Source organism: Hypanus sabinus, chromosome 19 (assembly GCF_030144855.1).
Source record: "Hypanus sabinus isolate sHypSab1 chromosome 19, sHypSab1.hap1, whole genome shotgun sequence".
In the NCBI taxonomy this organism is placed as follows: Eukaryota; Metazoa; Chordata; class Chondrichthyes; order Myliobatiformes; family Dasyatidae; genus Hypanus; species Hypanus sabinus.
This window is the reverse complement of record NC_082724.1, coordinates 1,850,228-1,875,368: the sequence shown is the minus strand read 5'-3', so window position 1 is coordinate 1,875,368 and position 25,141 is coordinate 1,850,228. Positions and strand designations below refer to the sequence as shown.

Sequence of the window (25,141 nt, the reverse complement as noted above, 5' to 3'; positions counted from 1 at the left end):
CCTGCCACCTCAACAGGGATAGGGCTTCTCTTGACCTCACCTACCATCCCACCACATAATTCTCCATAACTTCCACCATTTCCAACAGGATCCTAACACCAATCACATCTTTCTCTCCCTGTACTTTCTGCTTTCTGCAGGGATCATTCCCTATGCAACTTGCCATCCATTTGTCCCTCCCCACTGATCTACGTCCGGGCACTTATACTTGCAAGTGGAACAAGTGCTACACCTCCTCCCTCACGACCATTCAGGGCCCCAAATAGTCCTTCCAGGAGAGTCTGTTGAGCTCTTCTACTGTATCTGGTGTTCCCAATGTGGCCACCTGCATATCAGTGAGACTCGATGTATATTCGGAGACCGCTTTCCCAAGTACCTATTTTCCATCCGCCAGAAAAAGCGGGATCTCCCAGTGGCCACCCATTTTAATTCCACTTCCCATTCCCATTTCAACATGTCAGTCCATGGCCTCTTCTACTGTCACAGTGAAGCCACACTCAGATTGAAGGAACAACACCTTATATTCCATCTGAGTATCCTCCAACCTGTTAGCATGAACATCGATTTCTCAAACTTCTGATAATTGTCCCTCTGCCCCTTTCACTATTCCCCATTCCATTTTCCTCTCTCTCATTATCTCTTTACCCACCCGTCACCTCCCTCTGGTGCTCCTCCCCTGTTTCTTTCTACCATATAACATATAACAATCACAGCACGGAAACAGGCCATCTCGGCCCTCCTAGTCCGTGCCGAACTCTTAATCTCACCTATTCCCACCTACCCGCACTCAGCCCATAACCCTCCACTCCTTTCCTGTCCATATACCTATCCAATTTTACCTTAAATGACACAACTGAACTGGCCTCTACTACTACTACTTCTACAGGAAGCTCATTCCACACAGCCTCTGATCAGATTCCCCCTTCTCCAGCCCAATATCTCTTTCCCCAATTAACTTCCCAGCTCTTTACTTCACCTCTCCCCCCTCCCAGTTTCACCTTTCACCTTGTGTTTCTTCCTCCCATCCCCAACCTTCTAACTCTGACTCCTCATGTCTTTTTACAGTCCTGATGAAGGGTCTTGGCCCAAAATGTCGACTGTACTCTTTTCCGTTGATGCTGCCTGACCTGCTGAGTTCCTCCAGCATTGTGTGTGTGTTGGTTGGGTGGATATTGTGTACTAAGATTTTCAGAAGGCATTTGATAAGGTGCTACACATGAGGCTGCTTAGCAAGCTACGAGCCTATGGTATTACAGGAAAGATACTAGCATGGATAAAGCAGTAGCTGATTGGCAGGAGGCAAAGAGTGGGAATAAAGGGAGCCTTTTCTGGATGGCTGCTGGCGACTTGAGATATCCACAGGGGTCTGTAATGGGACCGATTCTTTTTACGTTATATGTCAACTCCAGTTAAGATGGCACTACTGAATATGTGCGACAGTTTCCAGGTAGTCAAAAAGCTAAGAAATCTGACTACACTAAGAATACCGTTTCTGAGGTAAACTATGTTAAATTATCATCGCAATCAGTGAAGGGGCGAGTGATGGTGAGGCAAGTTTGGGGATGAATCAATGCAGAAGGAGTTCCGATGCCCGTACAGCTGGCCAGTGTGCGAGCTTGGATTGCTCTAGGCTCCAAGGTGATTTGAAGAACTTGAGAGTGGCCTCGGGCTGGGCGATGAAATCTAGGCCTGGAGCGAGTCGCTGGGTAGCATGGTCTATGTCTGGGGCCCTTCATAGCAGCAAGGCCTGGGTTCTAGTGGAGGTACAATGTGCTGTCTAGACAACTTAAATGTCAGCTAAATTGGAGGTGAGAACTGATTTCACTCACTCTCTATAATGTCCACTCCTTTCTCTAGCATGCAGAGCCTTTCGCTGTTCCATTGCTGGGTCAATTTGTACACTGACCCAGAAAGGCTGAAAAGATAGGGAGTCAGGGGACGAGAGCTGGTTTCACTCATTTTCCGTAATGGTTATCTCCTTGGCGCTGAGGATATGAAGACTGCCCTGTTCCTGTTACTATGATGAGTAGGCTTTGGGCCTACTCCGGGGTTTGGATCTGAGGACTCATTCGGAATGCCTTTGTTCGCTTCAATTATTTGCGTGATTTATATTTTTTTTTCTATCTCTTGCCATCGAGTGTTGGTCTTTTTATTTTTTCTCTTTCAATTGGGTTCTTTCAGGCTTCTTGCTTTGTGGATTCCTGTGAGCAAGCAAATCTCAAGGGTGTATAATTTATACATTCTTTGATAGTAAATGTACTTGAATCTTGACTTTGATGATGGAATTGATAACTTTGTTGCAAAGTTTGTGGATGATACAAAGGTGGAGGGGTGGGTAGTTTTGAGGAAGGAGAGGCTACAGAAGGAATTAGACAGATTAGGAGAATGGGCAAAAAGTGGCAGATGGAATACAGAGTCAGAACATGTATGGTCATGCACTTTGGTAGAAGATATTAAAGAGTAGACTATTTGCTAAATGGAGAGAAAATACAAGAATTCTTGACCAATCAAGTGCAAGAAATTCCACAGATTCAGCACTCTCTGGCTAAAGAAATTCCTCCTCAGCTCCGTTCTAAAAGGATGTCAGGTACAAAGGGACTTGGGAGTCCTTGTGCAGGATTCCTAAAGGTTAACTTGCAGGTTGAGTTTGTGCTGAGGAAGGCAAATGCAAGATTAGCATTCTTTTCAAGAGGACTAGAATATAAAAGCAAGGATTTAATGTTGAAACTTTATAAAGCACTGGTGAGGCCTCACGTGGAGTATTGTGAATAGGTTTGGGTCCCTTATTTTAGAATGTATGTGCAAAAACTAGAGAGGGTCACGAAAGTGATTTTAGGATTGAGTGGCTTGTCATATGAAGAGCATTTGATGGGTCTAGGCCTGTTTTCACTGGAATTCAGAAAAATGAGATGTGACCTCATTGAAACCTATTGAATGGTGAAAGGTCTTGATAAAGTGGATGTGGAGAGGATGTTTCTTCTGGTGGTAGAGTCTAGGACCTGAGGATACAGGTGTCCATTTAGAACGGAGATGAGGAGGAATTTCTTCAGCCAGAGAGTGGTGAATCTGTGGAATTCTTTGCCACAGTCATCTGTGGAGGCCAAGTCTTTACTAATAATAAAGGCAGATGCTTGATTGGTCAGGGCATGAAAGGATACAGGGAGAAGGCAGTAGACTGAAGCTAAGAGGGAAATGGATCGGCCATGATGTAATGATGGTGTCTGTCTGTCTGTCTGTCTTTAGTGTGTACAGGTCCAGGAACCGTTATTACCTCTCAACCATCAGGCTCCTGACCCAGAGAGAATAACCTCACTCACTCCATCACTGAACTGTTCCCACAACTATTGGACTCATTTTCAAGGACTTTTCATCTCATGTTCTCAATATTTATTGCTGATTTATTTATTTTTCTCTTTTGTATTTGCACACTGGTTGGGTGCAGCCTTTGATTCTGTAATGGTTCTTGGATTTGCTATGAATACCCACAGGAAAATGAATCTTAGGGTTGTATATGGTGATATATTATGTACTTTGATAATAAATTTCCTTTAAACTGTACCAGTGAATCTGCAAGTAAGCCTGTATCTGCATATGTATGAAAGTGTGTTTGTACCTGTGTGTGTAAATGTGTTTGTAACATGTGTGCAGGTTTGACAAGGCTTTTGACAAGGTCCAACACAGGAGATTAGTGTGCAAACTTAAAGCACACAGTATTGGGGGTATGGTATTGATGTGGATAGAGAATTGGTTGGCAGACAGGAAGCAAAGAGTGGGAGTAAACGGGACCTTTTCAGAATGGCAGGCAGTGACTAGTGGGGTACCGCAAGGTTCAGTGCTGGGACCCCAGTTGTTCACAATATGTATTAATGATTTAGACGAGGGAATTAAATGCAGCATCTCCAAGTTTGCGGATGACACGAAGCTGGGCGGCAGTGTTAGCTGTGAGGAGGATGCTAAGAGGATGCAGGGTGACTTGGATAGGTTAGGTGAGTAGGCAAATTCATGGCAGATGCAATTTAATACGGATAAATGTGAGGTTATCCACTTTGGTTGCAAGAACAGGAAAACAGATTATTATCTGAATGGTGGCCGATTAAGAAAAGGGGAGATGCAATGAGACCTGGGTGTCATTGTACACCAGTCATTGAAGGTGGGCATGCAGGTGAAAAAGGCAAATGGTATGTTGGCATTCATAGCAAAAGGATTTGAGTACAGGAGCAGGGAGGTTCTTCTGCAGTTGTCCAAGGCCTTGGTGAGACCGCACCTAGAATATTGTGTGCAGTTTTGGTCCCCTAATCTGAGGAAAGACATTCTTGCTGCAGAACGAGTACAGAGAAGGTTCACCAGATTGATTCCTGGGATGGCAGGACTTCCATATGAAGAAAGACTGGATCGACTAGACTCACTGGAATTTAGAAGATTGAAGGGGGATCTTATTGAAATGTATAAAATTCTTAAGGGATTGGACAGGCTAGATGCAGGAAGATTGTTTCCGATGTTGGGGAAGTCCAGAATGAGGGGTCACAGTTTAAGGATAAAGGGGAAGCCTTTTAGGACCGAGATGAGGAAAAACTTCTTCACACAGAGAGTGGTGAATCTGTGGAATTCTCTGCCACAGGAAACAGTTGAGGCCGGTTTATTGGCTATATTTAAGAGGAAGTTAGATATGGCCCTTGTGGCTGAAGGGATCGGGGGGTATGGAGAGAAAGCAGGTACAGGGATCTGAGTTGGATGATCAGCCATGATCATACTGAATGGTGGTGCAGGCTCGAAGGGCTGAATGGCCTACTCCTGCATCTATTTTCTATGTTTCTATGGATGAGAAACTACGGCTCTAGTCTTGCTGCTCAGGTCCAACCAGACGGAGTTAAAAACTGGGACATTTGATGACTTGGTGAGCTGGGACAGATTCACTGGATATTGGACAGCTGGGACAAGTTATCTGGATGTTGGTCAGCTGGGACAAGTTATCTGGACGTTGGTCAGCTGGGACAAGTTATCTGGACGTTGGTCAGCTGGGATGGGTTCACAGGACATCAGATAGTTCAGTCAGTTGGGACAGATTCACTGGATGTTGGACAGTTCGGTCAGTTGTGACAGGTTAACTGGACATTGGACAGTTTGGTCAGCTGGGACAGATTCACTGGATGTTAGACAGTTCGGTCAGTTGGGACAGGTTCACTGAACATTGGACAGTTTGGTCAGCTGGGACAGATTCACTGGACGTTGGACAGTTTGGTCAGTTGGGATAGGTTAACTGGATATTGGACAGTTTGGTCAGCTGGGACAGATTCACCAGACGTTGGACAGTTTGGTTAGTTGGGACAGGTTAACTGGACATTGGACAGTTTGGTCAGCTGGAACAGATTCACTGGATGTTAGACAGTTCGGTCAGTTGGGACAGGTTCACTGAACATTGGACAGTTTGGTCAGCTGGGACAGATTCACTGGATGTTAGACAGTTTGGTCAGCTGGGACAGATTCACTGGACGTTGGACAGTTTGGTCAGTTGGGATAGGTTAACTGGATATTGGACAGTTTGGTCAGCTGGGACAGATTCACCAGACGTTGGACAGTTTGGTCAGTTGGGACAGGTTAACTGGACATTGGACAGTTTGGTCAGCTGGAACAGATTCACAGGACATTGGACAGTTTGGATGGGTTCACTGGACACTGGTCAGTTCAGTCAGCTGGAGCCAGTCATCGTCCACCAAGGCTGACTGATCACTCCCCTCTCGCCCTGCAGATTGTGGTGGTCCCTCGCTACTCCTCCCTGGAGATGTTCATCGCTGGAGATGCCGCCTCCATTCGGCGGAAGGAAGCCTTCGAGCGGTATCGTTGTCACAGTGATAGCATCAGTGTCGTCACTCCGATGGTGACTGAAGTCTGTGCCCAGCTGATTGGTAGCATGTCGGCTGCGGTCTACAATGGTGCTCTGCGTGAGTGAACGTCCTTTCACACTGGTTGCTTCCCTGGAGCAGCCTCGTTCATTCACTCACCAGCTTTTGACCTAACCCCCCTCCCCCACCTCTCTGGTCACCTACTTCCCAACTTGTCCCTCACAGGCTCTGAATCCAGAACTTCCTCCTCACAGATTGAGTGATGTAACTGACTTAGGCCATTCAGCCCATTCATTCTGTTCTGCCATTCAACTGTGGCTGATATTTTTTCAAACCATTCATCCTGCCCACAAGTGTCGCCACATTTCCAGCATCAACAAAGCAAGCCCACAAGTTACTGACCCTAATGTGTACATCATTGGACTGTGGGAGGAAACCAGAGTACCCAGAGGAAACCCACGTGGTCACAGGGAGAACGTACACACTCCTTGCAGACAGTGACACAGATTGTATTGCTGACACTGTAACTGCTCTGCTGCCGTTAATGCCCGCAATGGTCGTATGCTTTTCTTATTTGCAGCGTGCCAGTGTGATCCACAGGGCGCCCTGAGCTCAGAGTGTGCAGCCAGCGGTGGGCAGTGTCGCTGTAAGCCCAACGTGGTGGGTCGTCGTTGCCACCAGTGTGCTCCTGGCACCTTCGGCTTTGGACCAGTGGGCTGCAGGGGTAAGATGGGCTGAAGGGCTATTTCGGCTGGGGCTGTGCTTTGGTCTCCGCAGCCGAGGCTGTGTTTCGGTCTCCTCGGCCGGGGCTGTGTTTCGGTCTCCTCGGCCGGGGCTGTGTTTTGGTCTCCTCGGCCAGGGCTGTGTTTTGGTCTCCTCAGCCAGGGCCGTGCTTTGGTCTCCGCGGCCGGGGCTGTGTTTGGTCTCCTCAGCCAGGGCCGTGCTTTGGTCTTCGCGGCCGGGGCTGTGTTTTGGTCTCCATGGCCAGGGCTGCGTTTGGTCTCCGCGGCCGGGGCTGTGTTTTGGTCTCCATGGCCAGGGCTGCGTTTGGTCTCCGCGGCCGGGGCTGTGTTTTGGTCTCCATGGCCAGGGCTGCATTTGGTCTCCTCGGCCGGGGCTGCGTTTGGTCTCCTCGGCCAGAGCAGTGGTCCTGGTTTCATGGCTCATTGGCTGGGAGGTCAGGATTGACAGTTCTTCCTGAGAGAGGTGGGAGACCGCAGGATCAGAGGGTTTGGGCTTCAGCGCAGGACATTGGGGTCCAGGTCTACATCGAGGGGTGGGGTGGGAGGCACATGAGGAAAGCAACTAAAAACTGGAGGGCATGGCTGAAGGAGACCTGAAGGGCAGTTTGCTTATGTGTGTGGGATGAGCTGCCGGAGGAGTGGTACAATGCTTAGACAGCTACATGGATAAGAAAGGTTTGCAGAGATTCCCAGTCTGGGGTCTGTGGACCCCTCGGATAATGTTAGGGGTCCATGACTGGGAACCCCTGGTATAGAGGGATATGGGCCAAACGTGGGACTGGCTTGGTGGTTACCATGGACAGCATGGGCAATGTGGGCCAAATGGCCTTTTACCATGCTGTACAAATGTATTGCTGTATGATTGTGGAGTCAGAATTGGTTTAATATCACCAGCATATGTCATGAAATTTGTTGCTTTGTAGCAGCAGGACATTGCAATTCATAAGCACTTTTTATTACATAAAATATATAAATTAAATATGTAGTGTGAAAAGAGAGCAAAAAAATAGTGAGGTAACATTCATGGGTTCATTGTCCATTCTGAAATCTGATGGCAGAAGGGAAGAAACTGTTCCTAAAATTAAAGGGGTTGGCTTGTGGACGGTGAATTTGGAAATAAAGGTCTTCCTGGGAGAGGGTGGGGAACCCTTAGGGTGAAGGGACTAGAGTGGGATGCTGGGGTAGATCTGTATGTTAAAGGATTTGGGGCTCTGGAGCAATCAAACACTTTGGTCGAGCTTCTGCACTGAGGGCAGTTGGAGGGTCAGGAAGTTGGGGACTGGACAGGAGAGAAGTGAGGCAGAGGGCAAAAAGGAGAGGAGAGTGGAGGGAAGGGGTGGGGGAGTGGGGTTGAGGGGCAGGGGAGGGGAGAGAGAGGCAGAGAGGTTGGAAGGGGGGTGCAGATGAATGGCAGGGAAGGGAGGGGCAGAGGGAGGGGGTGCAGAGGGGAGTGGGGACTTTGTGAGGGGTGTTCATTCTGTGCCCACCTGCCCACAGCCTGCAGCTGCAGCCGAGAAGGATCCGTCTCCATGCTCTGCGAGCCAGTCAGTGGTCAGTGCCCGTGCCGAGCTGGGGCCTTCGGCACCCAGTGCAGCCAGTGCCAGCCGGGACACTGGGGCTTCCCACACTGCCAGCCCTGCCAGTGTAACGGGCATGCTGACCACTGTCACCAGCAGACTGGAGTCTGTCTCAACTGCCGCAGCCCCACTGCCGGGACCCACTGCGAACGGTAAGTCCTGGCCACTCCGGTCCAATGGGAGCTTCAGCCCTTCCAGATGACCCACTCTATTCCCACACCATGTGTTCCTCTCCCCCTCCCTTCCCATCCCAAATCAACCCTGCTCTCTGCCTTGTTCTAGAGCCTGAATTAACCCATGCCAGGGTTTTGGCCTAAATTAACCCATGCCAGGGTTTTGGCCTGAATTAACCCATGCCAGGGTATTGGCCTGAATTAACCCATGCCAGGGTTTTGGCCTGAATTAACCCATGCCAGGGTTTTGGCCTGAATTAACCCATGCCAGGGTATTGGCCTGAATTAACCCATGCCAGGGTTTTGGCCTGAATTAACCCATGCCAGGGTATTGGCCTGAATTAACCCATGCCAGGGTTTTGGCCTGAATTAACCCATGCCAGGGTTTTGGCCTGAATTAACCCATGCCAGGGTTTTGGCCTGAATTAACCCATGCCAGGGTTTTGCCTGAATTAACCCATGCCAGGGTTTTGGCCTGAATTAACCCATGCCAGGGTATTGGCCTGAATTAACCCATGCCAGGGTTTTGGCCTGAATTAACCCATGCCAGGGTATTGGCCTGAATTAACCCATGCCAGGGTTTTGGCCTGAATTAACCCATGCCAGGGTATTGGCCTGAATTAACCCATGCCAGGGTTTTGGCCTGAATTAGCCCATGCCAGGGTTTTGGCCTGAATTAACCCATGCCAGGGTATTGGCCTGAATTAACCCATGCCAGGGTATTGGCCTGAAACATTGACTCTCTATTCCTCTCTAGATGCCTCATCCTGGTTGTTATAACCGGGGGTGGTAATGGGGATAAGCTCCCCCCAATCTATTAAATGCTCCCAATGGCGTGTGTCTCAAATAGCCTCTGATAACCAGGTCCAGCTCCTGGCCTTCATGTGTGGTTTAGCTACTAAGCCCAGTGGAACTATTTCTACTGATGCGAGAAGGGGCAAAGGCAGGTTACTTAAAACCAGTCGCTTTGGGCAGGTGGGGCTCATCAGCCGTGGTTGGCAGCTCATCGAAAAGGAAAGGGCGTGGGGAGGGGATTTTAAATCATTACCAGCGGTGACAAGCTGAGCACTGTGGGAGCCCTATCCCAGAACTCCTGACCCCCTGAACCCACATTTTTATGCATTTGATCCCTGACACTCTGACCTGCTTGTGCCCAGCTATCCCCAATGCCAGATCTTGAAACGATGATACTGATGCTGTTTCCCATCACCCGCTGTAGATGTGCTGAAGGTTACTACGGGAACCCACTGCTTGGTTCGGGTGAACAATGCCGACCGTGCCCCTGTCCTGGAGTGCTGGGCAGCGGCCGCAACTTTGCCAACTCCTGTTACCAGGACAGCAGGACGAGGCAGGTGCTATGTAACTGCCAACCAGGATACACAGGTAGGGAGGGGTGTGTGTGTGTGTGGGTGGGAGAGAGAGACCCGTCCCCCCCAGTGAGGGTCAGTGTGCGTGTGGGACCGTCCCCCCCAGTGAGGGTCAGTGTGTGTGGGACCCGTCCCCCAGTGAGGGTCAGTGTGCATGTGGGACCATCCCCCAGTGAGGGTCAGTGTGCGTGTGGGACCGTCCCCCCCAGTGAGGGTCAGTGTGTGTGTGGGACCGTCCCCCCCAGTGAGGGTCAGTGTGCGTGTGGGACTGTCCCCCCCAGTGAGGGTCAGTGTGCGTGTGGGACCGTCCCCCAGTGAGGGTCAGTGTGTGAGTGTGGGACCGTCCCCCAGTGAGGGTCAGTGTGTGAGTGTGGGACCGTTCCCCCAGTGACGGTCAGTGTGCGTGTGGGACCCGTCCCCCAGTGAGGGTCGGTGTGCGTGTGGGACCGTCCCCCCAGTGAGGGTCGGTGTGCGTGTGGGACCCGTCCCCCAGTGAGGGTCAGTGTGTGTGGGACTGTTCCCCCCAGTGAGGGTCAGTGTGTGTGTGTGTGTGGGACCGTCCCCCAGTGAGGGTCAGTGTGTGTGGGACCGTCCCCCCCAGTGAGGGTCAGAGTGTGTGGGACCGTACCCCCCCAGTGAGGATCAGAGTGTGTGGGACCGTCCCCCCCCAGTGAGGGTCAGTGTGCGTGTGGGACCGTCCCCCCAGTGAGGGTCAGTGTGTGTGTGGGACCATCCCCCAGTGAGGGTCGGTGTGTGTGGGACCGTCCCCCCCCAGTGAGGGTCAGTGTGCGTGTGGGACCGTCCCCCCAGTGAGGGTCAGTGTGTGTGTGGGACCATCCCCCAGTGAGGGTCGGTGCATGTGGGACCGTCCCCCCAGTGAGGGTCAGTGTGTGTGTGGGACCGTCCCCCCAGTGAGGGTCAGAGTGTGTGGGACCGTCCCCCCCCCAGTGAGGGTCAGAGTGTGTGTGTGGGACCGTCCCCCAGTGAGGGTCAGTGTGCGTGTGGGACCGTCCCCTCCCCAGTGAGGGTCAGTGTGTGTGGGACCGTCCCCTCCCAGTGAGGGTCAGTGTGTGTGGGACCGTCCCCCAGTGAGGGTCAGAGTGTGTGGGGGACCGTCCCCCCCCAGTGAGGGTCAGTGTGCGTGTGGGACCGTCCCCCCCAGTGAGGGTCAGTGTGCGTGTGGGACCGTTCACTTGGACAGAGTACTGGTGTCCCTGTCTGCTCGTGAGATTCCTCGTAGAATTGCCTGTTTGTCAAGCTCTCCGATTTGCAGCTTCACCATTTAATCCAGAGCCTTTTATTCTCGATTCTGAGGGAAATGAGGAAGCTGTGTATGATTTCCAATCCTCCTCGGCATTCCAGGTGCTTCATCCACGATGGGGTGGTGGGGTAGACTCGTATCAGACTCTGACAGAGGTTGCGAGACGTCAAAGAGAGTGAACGGTTTTCCTTTGAGGAATCACCTCCAGGGCAGGGAAGAGCATGGTGCTCACGGTGGAAGACAAAATCTCCTCAAACCCCTGATGGAGAGTTGTGGGGCACCTGTAGCCACTGTAAGCCCCCAGAAATAATTGACTGAAAATATGTCATTAAAATCTACCTCGTCAACCCTGCTATTTTGTTGACAGGTTCTCGATGTGAGCAGTGTGCAGCTGGTTACTACGGAAACCCCCTGTTACCGGGTGGCAGGTGTGAGCCCTGCCAGTGTCACGGCAACATTGACGTCAGCAACCCACAGTCGTGCGACCGGGAGACGGGCCGTTGCCTGACGTGCCTGTACAATACAGACGGGCCACACTGTGAGCTGTGCAAGATGGGCTTCTATGGCAATGCCCGGCAACACAACTGCAGACGTAAATATGTCCTGAAATGGGCCTGCTGGGTTATGGCAGTGATTTGCATCATGGGAAGGGGTGCAGTGATATTTCTCCCAGACCCCAGGATGGTTCAGGATTGGGAACTGGATCAGCACTGGGCCGTCAGGAATTCAGGGAAATGGGCCAGTGGGTTTGGCTGATGATCTGCTGTAGGTTGGAGGGGCTGAACACCCCCTTTCTACACTGTAGAGATTCAGTGGGGAGCATTCAGCACCTGAAGGAAACATAGAGTCTTGAGGCAGAGAAACAGGCCCTTCTGCCCAACTCAGCTGTGCTAACCATATCTATGTTGGTTCCATTTGCCCTCATTAGGCTCATACCCTCTTCTGTCCAAATCAACAGCAAGTCAGGCAGCATCTAGGAAGAAGAAATAAATAGTTGACATTTTGGGCTGAGATCCTTCATAAGGACAGAGTTCTCTCCTGAATTAACTCAGATTCGTGACACATGATCTCCCCTGCTTCTAATCAGTCTCCTCCTTCCCAAGTGAATGTAAATCCTGTCAACTACTTCCCTACCGTAGAGTGCAGTCTCACCGGCCTGTAGCTTGCAGATCTAAAGCACTGCCCTTTGCCAAGGGGATAATATCAGTTGTCCTCCAGACTTCTGGTAGCTAACCCATAGCTTACAAAGTTACAAAAATCTCCATCTGAGGCTCAGCAACCTCCTCCCTTGCTTTGCTTAGCATCTCAAGGTAAATCCTATCTGCCCCTGTAGATTTATGCACTCATTGTAGTGTTAGAACCATAGAACACTACAGCACAGAAAACAGGCCATTCAGCCCTTCTAGTCTGTGCTGGAACTTTATTCCACTATTCCCATTGACCTGCACTCAGCCCATATCACTCCAGACCCATCCATGTATCTAATCAATTTATTCTTAAACTTAAGAGTGAGCCTGCATTTACGTCAGATGGCCACTCGTTTCACACTCCCACCACTCTCTGAGTGAAGAAGTACCCCCAATGTTCTCCCTAAACCTTTCCTCTTTCACCCTAAAGCCACATCCTCTTGTATTTTTCTCTCCTAATCTAAATGGAAAGCGCCTACTCGCACTTACTCTGTCTATACCCCTCGTGTAAACCTCTATCAAATCCCCCCTCATTCTTCTATGCTCCAAGGAATAAAGTCCTAACCTGTTCAATCTTTCACTGTAACTCAACTCCTGAAGACCCAGCAACATCCTAGTAAATATTCTCTGCACTCTTTTAATCTTACTGATATCCTTTCTATAGTTAGGTGACCAGAACTGCACACAATACTCCAAATTTGGCCTCACCAATGCCTTATACAACCTCACCATAATATCCCAACTCCTATACTCAATACTTTGATTTATGAATGCCAGGATGCCAAAAGCCTTCTTTACAACCCTGTCTACCTGTGACGCCACTTTCAGGGAATTATGTATCTGAACTCCCAGATCCCTTTGTTCCTCTGCTCTCCTCAGTGCCCTACCATTTACTGTGTATGTCCTACCTTGATTTGTCCTTCCAAAATTCAACGCCTCACACTTGTCTGCATTAAATTCCATCTGCCATTTTTGGCCCATTTTTTCCAGTTGGTCCAGATCCTACTGCAAGCTTTGAAAGCCCTCCTCGCTGTCCACAACGCCTCCAATCTTAGTGTCATCAGCAAACTTGCTGATCCAATTTACCACCTTATCATCTAGATTATTGATATAGACAACAAACAACAATGGTCCCAGCACAGATCCCTGAGGCACACCACTAGTCACAGGCCTCCAGTCTGAGAAGCAATCATCCACTACCACTCTCTGTCTTCTCCCACACAGCCAATTTTGAATTCAGTTTACAACCTCTCCGTGGGTACCTAGTGTCTGAACCTTCTGAACTAACCTCCCATATGGGGCTTTGTCAAAGGCCTTACTGAAGTCCATGTAGATAACATCCACAGCCTTTCCTTCATCTACTTTCTTGGTTTCTTCCTCGAGAAACTCTGCAAGATTTGTTAAACATGATCTACCATGCACAAAGCCATGCTGACTATCCTTAATCAGCCCTTGGCTGTCCAAATACTTGTATATCCGATCTATCAGAACACCTTCCAATAATTTACCTACTACTGATGTCAGGCTCACTGGCCTGTAATTACCTGGTTTACTTTTGGAGTCTGTTGGGGTGATCTATTGCATCCGGTGCTCCCGGTGCGGCCTCCTCTACATTGGCGAGACCCGACGCAGATTGGGGGACCGCTTCGTCGAGCACCTCCACTCCATCCGCCACAACAGACAGGATCTCCCAGTTGCTACCCACTTCAACTCTGCTTCACATTCCCATTCGGATATGTCCATACGTGCCCTCCTCTATTGCCATGATGAGGCCAAACTCAGGTTGGAGGACCAACACCTCATATACCATCTGGGTAGTCTCCAGCCCCTTGGTATGAACATCAAATTCTCCAACTTCCTGTAATTCCCTCCCTCTTCCTTCCACCAACCCACTTTCACTCTGCCTCCTCTTCTAGCTGCCTCTCACCTCTCTCATGATTCTGCCTTCTTCTACTACCCATAGTGCTTTCCCCTTACATTCCTTCTTCACCTCTCCTGCTTATCCCCTCCCTGCTTCTCCTCCCCCACCCCTTGATCTTTCCTCTGATTGGTTTTTCACCTGGCACCTTCCACCTTCCCCCCACCTTCTTTATAGGACACCTGCCCCCTCCTTCTTCAGTCCTGACGAAGGGTCTTGGCCCAAAACATTGACTGCTCATTTCAACAGATGCTGCCCAATCTGCTGAGTTCATCCAGCTTGTTTGTATGTGTTGATTTGACCACAGCATCTGCAGTGTATTTTGTGTTTAGATCCTCAGAGATTTTGACATCCAGGAAATTGAAATTGCTCTCTCTCTCCACTTCTATTCCCTCTATGAGGATTGGTATGTGTTCCTTCGTCTTACCCTTCCTGAAGTTCACAATCAGCTCTTTCATCTTACTGACGTTGAGTGCCAGGTTGTTGCTGCAACACCACTCCACTAGTTGACATATCTCGCTCCCGTACGCCCTCTCATCACCATCTGAGATCCAGCCAACAATAGTTGTATCATCAGCAAATTTATAGATGGTATTTGAGCTATGCCTCACCTCAAAGTCATGGGTATAGAGAGAGTAGAGCAGTGGGCTAAGCACACCCCCTGAGGTGTGCCAGTGTTGATCATCACTACAGAGATTGTGGTCTTCCAGTTAGGGTCTGATTGCAACATTTAACAGAAGTTGGGATAAGTACAGGATGGGAAGTGTATGGAGGGCTATGATCTAAGTGTGAGTCAATGGGACTAGGCAGAATACTAGGCTAGCATGTTCCAGATGGGCTGAATGGCATGCTTCTATGTTGTAGTACTCTATGACTTTATAAACTTTCAGATCCTCCTTAATCCTACCTGCCCAGTCTATTTCATGTCAACTCTTTGCCCCTGTAATTTCTTAAAATTCTCTCCAATGTTTCCCTAAAGAGAGTTACAGCAGGAAACTGACTGTTCAGCCTGCTAAATTCATTCCAACCATCAACCAGAATTTACAGTAATCCCATTTATTATTGTCCCATGTTCCCATCAACATGTACAAAAGCTACCACTCTCCTGGTTTTCGATAAGTAAATCACATTGGTAATGGAGATAGTTTAGAGCAATGGTTGGCTGAGAACCAGACATTGGATTCTCTGTGACCGTGTGACCATCTGAAGATCCCAGAGGAGCTGGGCTGGTGTTCTTGATGGGTGGTCAGGTTGGAAGTCTCATTGGGGTGGTGGGGTTGGAGGTCTCCGTGGAATGTTCTGGTTAGAGGTATCAGTTGGGTAGTGGGGTTGGAAATCTCAATGAGGTGGTTGGGTTGGAGGTCTCAGGTAGGTGGTGTGGTTGGAGATCTTGGTGGAATGATCCATTTGGAGGTCTCGGTGGGCTGGTCTAGTTGGAGGTTTCAGTGAGATGGTGGGGTTGTAGGTCTGGGTGCTTTGGTGAGGTTGGAGGTTTCCACTGGAATGATCCATTTGGAAAGCTCGGGCTGGCCTCGTTGGAGCTCTTGGCAGGTGATATAATTGAAGGTTTCGGTGAACTGATCTGGTTGGAAGTCACGGTGGGGTGGTCCAGTTGGAGGTCTCGGTGTGGGAGTGGGGTTGGGGTTCTCAGTGTGGTGGTCCGGTTAGAGGTATTGGTGCTGTAGTGGGGTCGGAGGTCTCAGTGTGATGGTGGGGTTGGAGGTCTGTGTTTTGATATGGTTGAAGGTCTCGGTGGTTTGGTGGGGTCGGACATGTCGGTGGGATGGTATGTTTGGAGGTCTCAGTGGGATGGCATGTTTGGATGTCTCAGTGGTCTGGTCCAGTTGGAGGTAACAGTGCTGTGGTGGGGTTGGAGGTCTCAGTATCTTTGTGGGATAGTTCAATTGAAGGACTCAGTGGGGTGATCTGGGTTGGAGGTCTTGATGCTTTGGTGGGGTTGGAGTTCTTGGTGTGGTGGTCCAGTTTGAAGTCTTTGTAGGGTAGTTGGGTCAGAGGTCTCAGTGAGCTGATGGGGTTGGAGGTCTTGGTTGTGTTCAGGTTAGATCTGTCTCAGCATTCTGGGGCTCTGATGCTGGGGAAGGATCCGGGCTCTGTGCTTAGAGCTGATGAGGAAATTATTGCTTTACTTCATCACTTCCACTGTCTTGTCTCCATTTCTTGATATAGAGTGTACATGTAACCAGCTGGGCACTGCCCAGAACCAGTGCCGCTCCAGGGAAGAGTGCAACTGTGATCCGAAGACAGGGCAGTGTCTTTGCCTGCCGAATGTCATTGGTCAGAACTGTGACCACTGTGTTCCTAGCTACTGGAACCTCCGCAGTGGCTCGGGCTGTCTGCCATGTAATTGTGCCATCGCCAACTCTTTCTCAGCCACTTGTAACGAGGTGGGTATTATGCCTACGTGAGACCCAAGGCAGCACGTGGGGCAGTGCCAGGCTGGCACATCTGGCAGCACACAGCTGTGAGACTGGTCAAAGGAGCTGAAATACTCAAAGTCCATTGGAAGACTCTAATGTACTGTGTACAATCTCCAGATGTTGTGTTATGTATAATCCTTACTTGTGAATTCAGTTGTGGTCTAGTATAGTACTCTTACTCCAGATGGCCAGCTATGCTGGTGTCCACGAGTTCAGGCTCAGAATCAAACTTATTATCAGATATCTGATGGTGGAGGGGAAGAAGCTGTTCCTGAAATACTGAGAGTGTATCTTCAGACTCCTGTACCTCCTCTTTGATTGTAGCAGTAAGAAGAGGGCATATCCTGGGTGGTGGGGTTCCTTAGAGATGAATGCTACCTTTTTAAGGTATCACCTCTTGAAGATGTCCTCACTGCTGGGGAGATTAGTGCCCAAGATGGAGCTGGCTGAATCTATAACCCTCTGCAGCTTTTCCTGATCCTGTGTAGTGGCCCCTCCACACCAGACAGTGATGTAACCAGTTAGAATGCTCTCCACAGTACATCTCTAGAAATTTGCTTCGGTCTTTGGTGACATACCAAATCTCAAACTCCTAGTGAAATATAGCTACTATTGTGCTTTCCTTGTAATTGCATCAACGTGTTGGGCCCAGGATGGATCTTAAGAGATCTGGTGAACCCACCTGTGGTCCAGTGTAGAAACTTCACTCCAGGTGGCCAGTTGTGGTCCTTGTACAACCTGCCCTTGTGAACCCAGCTGCTGGGTAGTTTGATCCCCAGTGTGGTCTGGGAGACGTGGCATGCAGCAGATGATCTGGGAGTATATTCTTCAGTTAAGCTGGGGTCTGATAACAGTCTCTTTCTCCACAGTTTAGTGGCCAGTGCCAGTGTCGCCCTGGCTTTGGAGGCCGTACCTGCACCGATTGCCAGGAGAATTACTGGGGTGATCCGAACGTGCAGTGTCGAGGTGAGAATGGCAGCTCAAACCTTCTCACCACAGTGAGTTGTCTTCACACAACAGAGGGATTACAGAGTGATTGGAGATGAGGCATCAGACTGTACTGGTCTCTGGTTGCCACCACAGTAGCTTAGTGGTTAGTGCAACGCTATTACAGCTTAGGGTGATAGACTTCGGACTTCAATCCAACGCCATCTACATCTGTACATCAATCCTTATACATTTCCAAGGAATATGTGGGTTTTCCACAGGGCTCCAGTTTCCTTCCACAGTCAAAAGATGTACTGGATAGGTTAATCAGTTATTGTAAAATGTCCTTGGATTAGGTTAGGATTAATTGAGGTTATGTGGGGTTGCTGGAGTGGCATAGTTCAAAGGGCTGGAAGGGCCAACTTCTTAGTGTAACAATAAATAAATCAATAATTCTTCAGATGTGTGATGCGACAGTGCAGAGGGAGCTTTACACCATCCCATCACACACTCCCGGGGTCAGACACAGAGTGAAACTCCCTCCACACCATCCAATCACACACTACCAGGGTCAGACACAGAGTGAAGCTCACTCCACACTGTCCCATCACACACTCCCGGGGTCAGACACAGAGTGAAACTCCCTCCACACCATCCAATCACACACTACCAGGGTCAGACACAGAGTGAATCTCCCTCCACACTGTCCCATCACACACTCCCGGGGTCAGACACAGAGAGAATCTCCCTCCACACCATCCAATCACACACTCCCAGGGTCAGACACAGAGTGAAGCTCACTCCACACTGTCCCATCACACACTCCCAGGGTTAGACACAGAGGGAATGTCCCTTCACACTGTCCCATCACACACTCCCGGGGTCAGACACAGTGTGAACTCCCTCCACACTGTCCCATCACACATTCCCGGGGTCAGACACAGAGTGAGTCTCCCTCCACACTGTCCCATCACACATTCCTGGGGTCAGACACAGAGTGAAGCTCCCTCCACACTGTCCCATCACACACTCCCGGGGTTAGACACAGAGTGAAACTCCCTCCACTCCGTCCCATCACACACTCCCGGGGTCAGATACAGAGTGAAGCTCCCTTCACACTGTCCCATTACACACTCCCAGGGTCAGACACAAGAGAGAATCTCCCTCCACACCGTCCCATCACACACTCCCAGGGTCAGACACAGAGAGAATCTGGAATGAACTTCACTGCCTTCCTACATCGACATTTCTGTCCATCTGTTTTTACTTTTTATTTTTGTACTGAATGAAAACAAATTCTTCGGACCAACTGGCCCCTGCTGATGAGAATGCCAATCTCAGGTAACCTCATTCGAGCGATCTGCCTCGAACCACTTTCCACACTTGTCACACTCATTTTTCCTCCTTCTCTCTGCCAGTGTGTGACTGTGAGCAGCGAGGTGTACAGACTAGGCAGTGTGACCGCATCACCGGCCATTGTGTGTGCCGCCTGGGCATCTCTGGCGTCCGTTGTGACACCTGTGCCCGGGGCTTCTGGGGGGAGTTCCCGGACTGCCACCCATGCCACCAGTGTTTCGGAGACTGGGACCGCGTTGTGCAGGACCTGGTTGCACAGACCAGGCTCCTGGCCGAGAGAGCGCGAGAGATCCAGATCTCTGGGGTCGCTGGCCTGTATGAGAAGAACTTCCGGGAGTTGGAGGAGAAGCTAGCGCAGGCACAAAGGATTGTCGCTGCCCGCAACACAACCGCTGTGGCCGTGGCTCAGCTGATGAACCTGATCAATGATATCCGGTGAGTGGTTTGATGCCCGCAATGTCCCAACAGGTTGTCCCTTCCCCTCTGCCCACCCTTGTGCAGATGAGTTACACTGAGTGAGGAGTGAGAGGGTTGAGGCTGCTGTCAGACTGGTTGGGGTATCACTGTGTGGGCAGGGGGTGATGTCAGACTGGGTGGGATATCAATGTGTGTGTGGGCAGGGGGTGATGTCAGACTGGGTGGGGTATCAGTGTATGCGTGGGCAGGGGGTCATGTCAGATGGGTGGGGTATTAATGTGTGGGGAGGGGCTGATGTCAGACTAGGTGGGGTATCAATGTGTGTGTGGGGAGGGGGTGATGTCAGACTGGGTGGGATATCAATGTGTGTGTGGGCAGGGGGTGATGTCAGACTGGGTGGGGTATCAGTGTATGCGTGGGCAGGGGGTTATGTCAGACTGGGTAGGGTATTAATGTGTGGGCAGGGGGTGATGTCAGACTGAGTCGGGTATCAGTGTGTGTGGGCAGGGGGTTGCGTCAGACTGAGTGGGGTATTAATGTGTGGGCAGGGGGTGATGTCAGACTGGGTGGGGTATCAATGTGTGTGTGGGCAGGGGGTTGTGTCAGACTAGGTGGGGTATTAATGTGTGGGCAGGGGGTGATGTCAGACTGGGTGGGGTATCAATGTGTGTGTGGGCAGGGGGTCATGTCAGACTGGGTGGGGTATTAATGTGTGGGCAGGGGGTGATGTCAGACTGAGAGGGGTATCAACGTGTGTGTGGGCAGGGGGTCATGTCTGACTGGGTGGGGTATTAATGTGTGGGCAGGGGGTGATGTCAGACTGAGTCGGGTATCAGTGTGTGTGGGCAGGGGGTTGCGTCAGACTGGGTGGGGTATTAATATGTGTGTGGGCAGGGGGTTGTGTCTGAGTCGGGTATCAGTGTGTGTGGGCAGGGGGTTGCGTCAGACTGGGTGGGGTATTAATATGTGTGTGGGCGGGGGTTGTGTCAGACTGAGTGGGGTATCAATGTGTGTGTGGGCAGAGGGTTGTGTCAGACTGGGTGGGGTATTAATGTGTGGGCAGGGGGTGATGTCAGACTGAGTCGGGTATCAGTGTGTGTGGGCAGGGGGTCATGTCAGATGGGTGGGGTATTAATGTGTGGGGAGGGGGTGATGTCAGACTGGGTGGGGTATCAATGTGTGTGTGGGGAGGGGGTGATGTCAGACTGGGTGGGGTATCAATGTGTGTGTGGGCAGGGGGTGATGTCAGACTGGGTGGGGTATCAGTGTATGCATGGGCAGGGGGTTATGTCAGACTGGGTAGGGTATTAATGTGTGGGCAGGGGGTGATGTCAGACTGGGTGGGGTATCAGTGTGTGTTAAGAGAGGCGGAATTAGACAGCTGGGATATTAATGGATGTGGAGAGAGGGTGGAATTAGGCAAGTGGTCTATTAATGTGTGTGGGTGGAGGGTGTTGTCATATTGGATGGGGTATTAATTTGTGGGGAGAGGGGGTGGGATTAGACAGGTGGGGTATCAATGGGTGTGGGAGAAGCAGTGGAATTAGACAGGTGGGGTATGTGACCATAGATAGTGGAGAAGAATTAAGCCATTTGGCCCATCAAGTCTGCCCCACCATTCAATCATGGCTGATCCTTTTCTCCCCTCCTCAGCCCCACTCCACAGCCTTCTCCCCGTAACCTTTGGTGCCACATCCAATCAAGAAACGATCAAACTCTGCCTTAAATACACCCAATGCCCTGGCTTCCACAGCTGCCTGTAGTAACAAATTCCACAAATTGACCTTCTGGCTAAAGAAATTTCTCTGCATCTCTGTTTTAAATGCATGCCCCTCTAACCTGAGGCTGTGCCCTCTGGCCGTGGACTCCCCTACCAAGGGAAACATCCTTTCTACATCGACTCTATCTTGGCCTTTCAACATCCAAAGGGTTTCAATGAGATCTCCCCTCATCCTTCTAAATTCCAGCGAGTACAGGCCCAGAGCCATCAAACACTCCTTGTATGATAACCCTTTCAATCCCAGAAACATATTCATAATCTCCTCTGAACCCTATTTAATGCCAGCACATCTTTTCTTAGTTAAGGACCCCAAAACTGTTCACAATACTCAAGGTGAGGCGTAACCAGTGCCTCATAAAGTTTCAGCATCATATCTCTGCTTTTATATTCTAATCCTCTTGAAATGAATGCTAAAATTGCATTTGTCTTCCTCACCACCAACTCAAACTGCCAGGTAACCTTTAGGGTGATATGCACAAGGACTCCCAAAAACCTTTTCATCTCAGATTTTTGGATTTTATCTCCACTTAGAAAATAGTCTGCATATTTATTTCTTCTACCAAAGTACATGACCAGCATTTTCCAACATTGAATTTCATTTGCCACTTTCTTACCCATTCTCCTAATCGGTCTAAGTCCTTCTGCAGCCTTCCTGTTTCCTCAACACCACCTGCTCCTCCATGAATCTTCATATCATCTGCAAACTTGGCATCAAAACCATCTATTCCACCATCTAAATCATTGATACACAGCATAAAAAGAAGTGATCCCAACACTGAACCCTGCAGAACACCACTAGTTACTGGCAGCCAACCAGAAAAGGATCACTTTATTCCCACTTGCTGCCTCCTACTAATCAGCCAATTCAGTAACCATGCCAGTAACTTTCCTGTAATACCATGGGCTCTGAACTTGGTAAGCAGTCTCATTCGGCACCTTGTCAAAGACCTTCTAGAAATCCAAATATACAACATCCACTACATCCCCTTTATCTATCCTACTTGTAATCTCCTCAAAGAATTACAATAAGTTCATCAGCCAAGGTTTTCCCTTAAGGAAACCATGCTGACTTTGTCCTATCTTGTCCTGTGTCACCAAGTACTTCATAATCTCATCCTTAACAATTCACTCCAACATCTTCCCAACCACTGAAGTCAGGCTAACTGGTCTATAATTTCCTTTCTGCTGCCTTCCTGATTTCTTAAAGGTGGAGTGACATTTGCAATTTTTCAGTACTCTGGCCTCATCACAGAGTCAATGATTCTTGAAAGATCATTACTTATGCCTCCACAATCTCTACACTCCCTCTTTCAGAACCCAAGGTTTCAGTTCATCTGATCTGTGTGACTGTTGCGCCTTTAGGTTTTTCAGCTTTTTAAGCACCTTCATAATTGTAATTTAAGAATAAGAGGTAGGCCATTTAGAACAGAGTTGAGGAAAAACTTTTTCACCCAGAGAGTTGTGAATCTATGGAATGCTCTGCCTTAGAAGGCAGTGAAGGCCAGTTCTTTGGATGCTTTCAAGAGTTAGATAGAACTCTTAAAGATAGTGGAGTTAAGGGATATGGGGAGAAGGCAGGAATGGGGTACTGACTGTGGATGATCAGCCATGATCACATTGAATGGCGGAGCTGGCTCGAAGGGCCGAATGGCCTACTCCTGCACCTATTGTCTATAGTAACTGCACTCACTTCTGTTCCAATACACCCTTCACCACCAGGCACATTGCTAGTGTCATCCACAGTGAAGACTGATACAAAATACTCTTTTAGTTCATCTGCCATCTCCTTGGCCCCCATTATTATTTCTCTGGCCACATTTTCTAGTGGTCTTGCAGTGGTGCTAGAAAGTTTGTGAACAATGTAAAATTTTCTCTATTTCTGTATAAATTAAACTAAAACATGATCAAATCTTCACGTAAGTCCTGAAACTAGATAAACAGGACCTAATTAAATAAATAACACAAAAACATTGTATTTGTTCATTTATTTATTGAGAAAAATGATTCAATATTACATGTATTTGTTGAAAAAAGTATGTGAACCTTTGCTTTCAGTAACTGGTGTGACCCCCCCCCCCCACCCCCTTTGTACAGCAATTACTTCAACCAAACATTTCCAGTAACTGTTGTTCAGACCTGTACATGGCTTGGAGGAATTTTAGGCCATTACTTCTGACAAAACTGCTTCCTTTGTGGGCTTCCTTGCATGAACATTTCTATAGGATTAAGTTCAGGACTTTGGCTCGGCCATTCTAAAACACTGATTTTCTTCTTTTTGATTGTTGATTTACTCTTCTGTTTCAGATCATTGTTTTGTTGCATCATCCAACTTCTATTAAGCTTCAGGTGACGGATGCTCCCAACATTCTCCTGTAAAATGTCTTGATACAATTTTGAATTTATTGTTCCCTTGATGATTGCAAGCTGTCTAGGCCCTGAGGCATACTCCTTCCACCATGCTTCACAGTTGGGATGAGGGTTTGGCGCTGGTGGTGTTGGTTTGCAGTACCCTTTTCTCTCCAAGCATAGTGGAGTTCAACTTTTGGCTCTGCTTATCCAGAAAACATTGTCCCAGAAGCGTTGTAGAACATCCAGGTGGTCTTTTGAAAACTTGAGATGTGCAGCAATGTTTTTTTTGGAGAGTAGTGGTTTCCTCGGTGGTGTCCTTTCATAAACACCATGCATTTTTCTTGTAGTGGACTCATGAACAGAGACTTCAGCAAGTTGCAGAGATATCTGCATGTCTTTTGCTGTTCCACTTGGGTTCTCTTTCACCTCCTTCAGCATTGTACATTGTGCTCTGGAAGTGATCTTTGCAGGATGCCCACTCCTAGGGAGTACTGAATTTCCTCCATTTGTACACAATTTCTCTTACAGTGGACTGATGAACACTCAGGTCTTTAGAAATGCATTTGTAGCCTTTTCCAGCTTCATGCAGCTTTACAATTCTTTTTCTATGGTCCTCTGAAAGATGTTTTGATCAAGGTATGGTACACATAAACAGATCTTCCTTGAGAAGAGCAAGCTCTGTCATTGTGTGTCCTTTTTTGTAGGCAGGGCACCTCTGCAACCCACACCTCCAATTTCATCTTATTGGTTGGAACACCTGACTACAAACAGCTTTTGTAGAGGTTCACATACGTTTTCCAATACATGTAACATTGCATAATTTTTATCAAGAAATAATGAAGTATATTTTTGTGTTACTTATTTAATTGGGTTCTCTTTAGTTTTAGGACACATGAAGATACAACCTCATTTTAGGTTATATTTATGCAGAAAATAGAGAAAATTCTACAGGGTTCACAAGTTTTTTAGCACCACTGTATATCCACTCTCATCACACTGTTATTTTTTTATATGCTTGAAAAAGCTTTGATATTGTTTGCTAGCTTGCTTTCATGTTTCATTTTTTCCCTCCTGATGATTCTTTTAGTTACTTTCTGTAGTTTTTAAAAGCTTCCCAATCCTGTCATCCCTCTAATTTTTGCTTTGTTGTATACCCTCTCTTTTGATTTTACATTAGCTTTGACTTCCCTTGTCAGCTACAGTTGTACTATGTTGCTATTTCTTTGTGTTTGGAATACCTCTGTCCTGCACCTTCCTCATTTTTCCCAGGAACTCAAGCCATTGTTGCTCTGCTGTCATCCCTGCCAGCATCTCCTTCCAGTTTACTTTTGGTCATCTCCTCTCTCATACCAGTGGAGTAATTTCCTGTACTCCACTGACATAACTGCTACATCAGACTTCACTTTCTCCCAATCAAATTTCAAGTTGAACTCAATTATATTGTGATCACTGACTCCTAGGGTCCCTTTACCTTAAGCTCCCTAATCGCCTCCAGTTCATTACATAACACCACATCCAGTACAGCCAATCCCCTAGTAGGCTCAACAACAAAATGCTCTAAAAAAGCTATCTCGTAGGCATTCAACATATTCACTCTTTTGAGATCCATAATCAACCTGATTTTCCCAATCTACCTGCATGTTAAAATCTCCCATGACTATCATAACATTGCCCTTTTGACACACCTTTTTCATTTCCCATTGTAATCTGTAGTCTATATCCCAGCTGCTGTTTGGAGGCCTGTGTTTATAATTGCCATCAGAGTCCTTTTACCCTTGCTGTTTCTTAACTCAACCCAGAAGGATTCA

The 25,141-nt window shown here is 48.7% G+C and overlaps 1 protein-coding gene across 1 annotated transcript in view; it reads left to right on the top strand.

Annotated features, from left to right (window-relative positions):
* lamb2 (laminin, beta 2 (laminin S)) overlaps positions 1-25,141 on the top strand; it is a 225,365-nt gene that overhangs the window by 174,466 nt on the left and 25,758 nt on the right. Inside the window, exons 17-24 of the mRNA XM_059943867.1 lie at positions 5,747-5,939; positions 6,421-6,564; positions 8,081-8,312; positions 9,553-9,716; positions 11,329-11,553; positions 16,254-16,471; positions 17,374-17,470; positions 18,850-19,222. Of these exons, the coding sequence (XP_059799850.1) occupies positions 5,747-5,939; positions 6,421-6,564; positions 8,081-8,312; positions 9,553-9,716; positions 11,329-11,553; positions 16,254-16,471; positions 17,374-17,470; positions 18,850-19,222 (1,646 nt within the window). The remainder of the gene's footprint in view (positions 1-5,746; positions 5,940-6,420; positions 6,565-8,080; positions 8,313-9,552; positions 9,717-11,328; positions 11,554-16,253; positions 16,472-17,373; positions 17,471-18,849; positions 19,223-25,141) is intronic.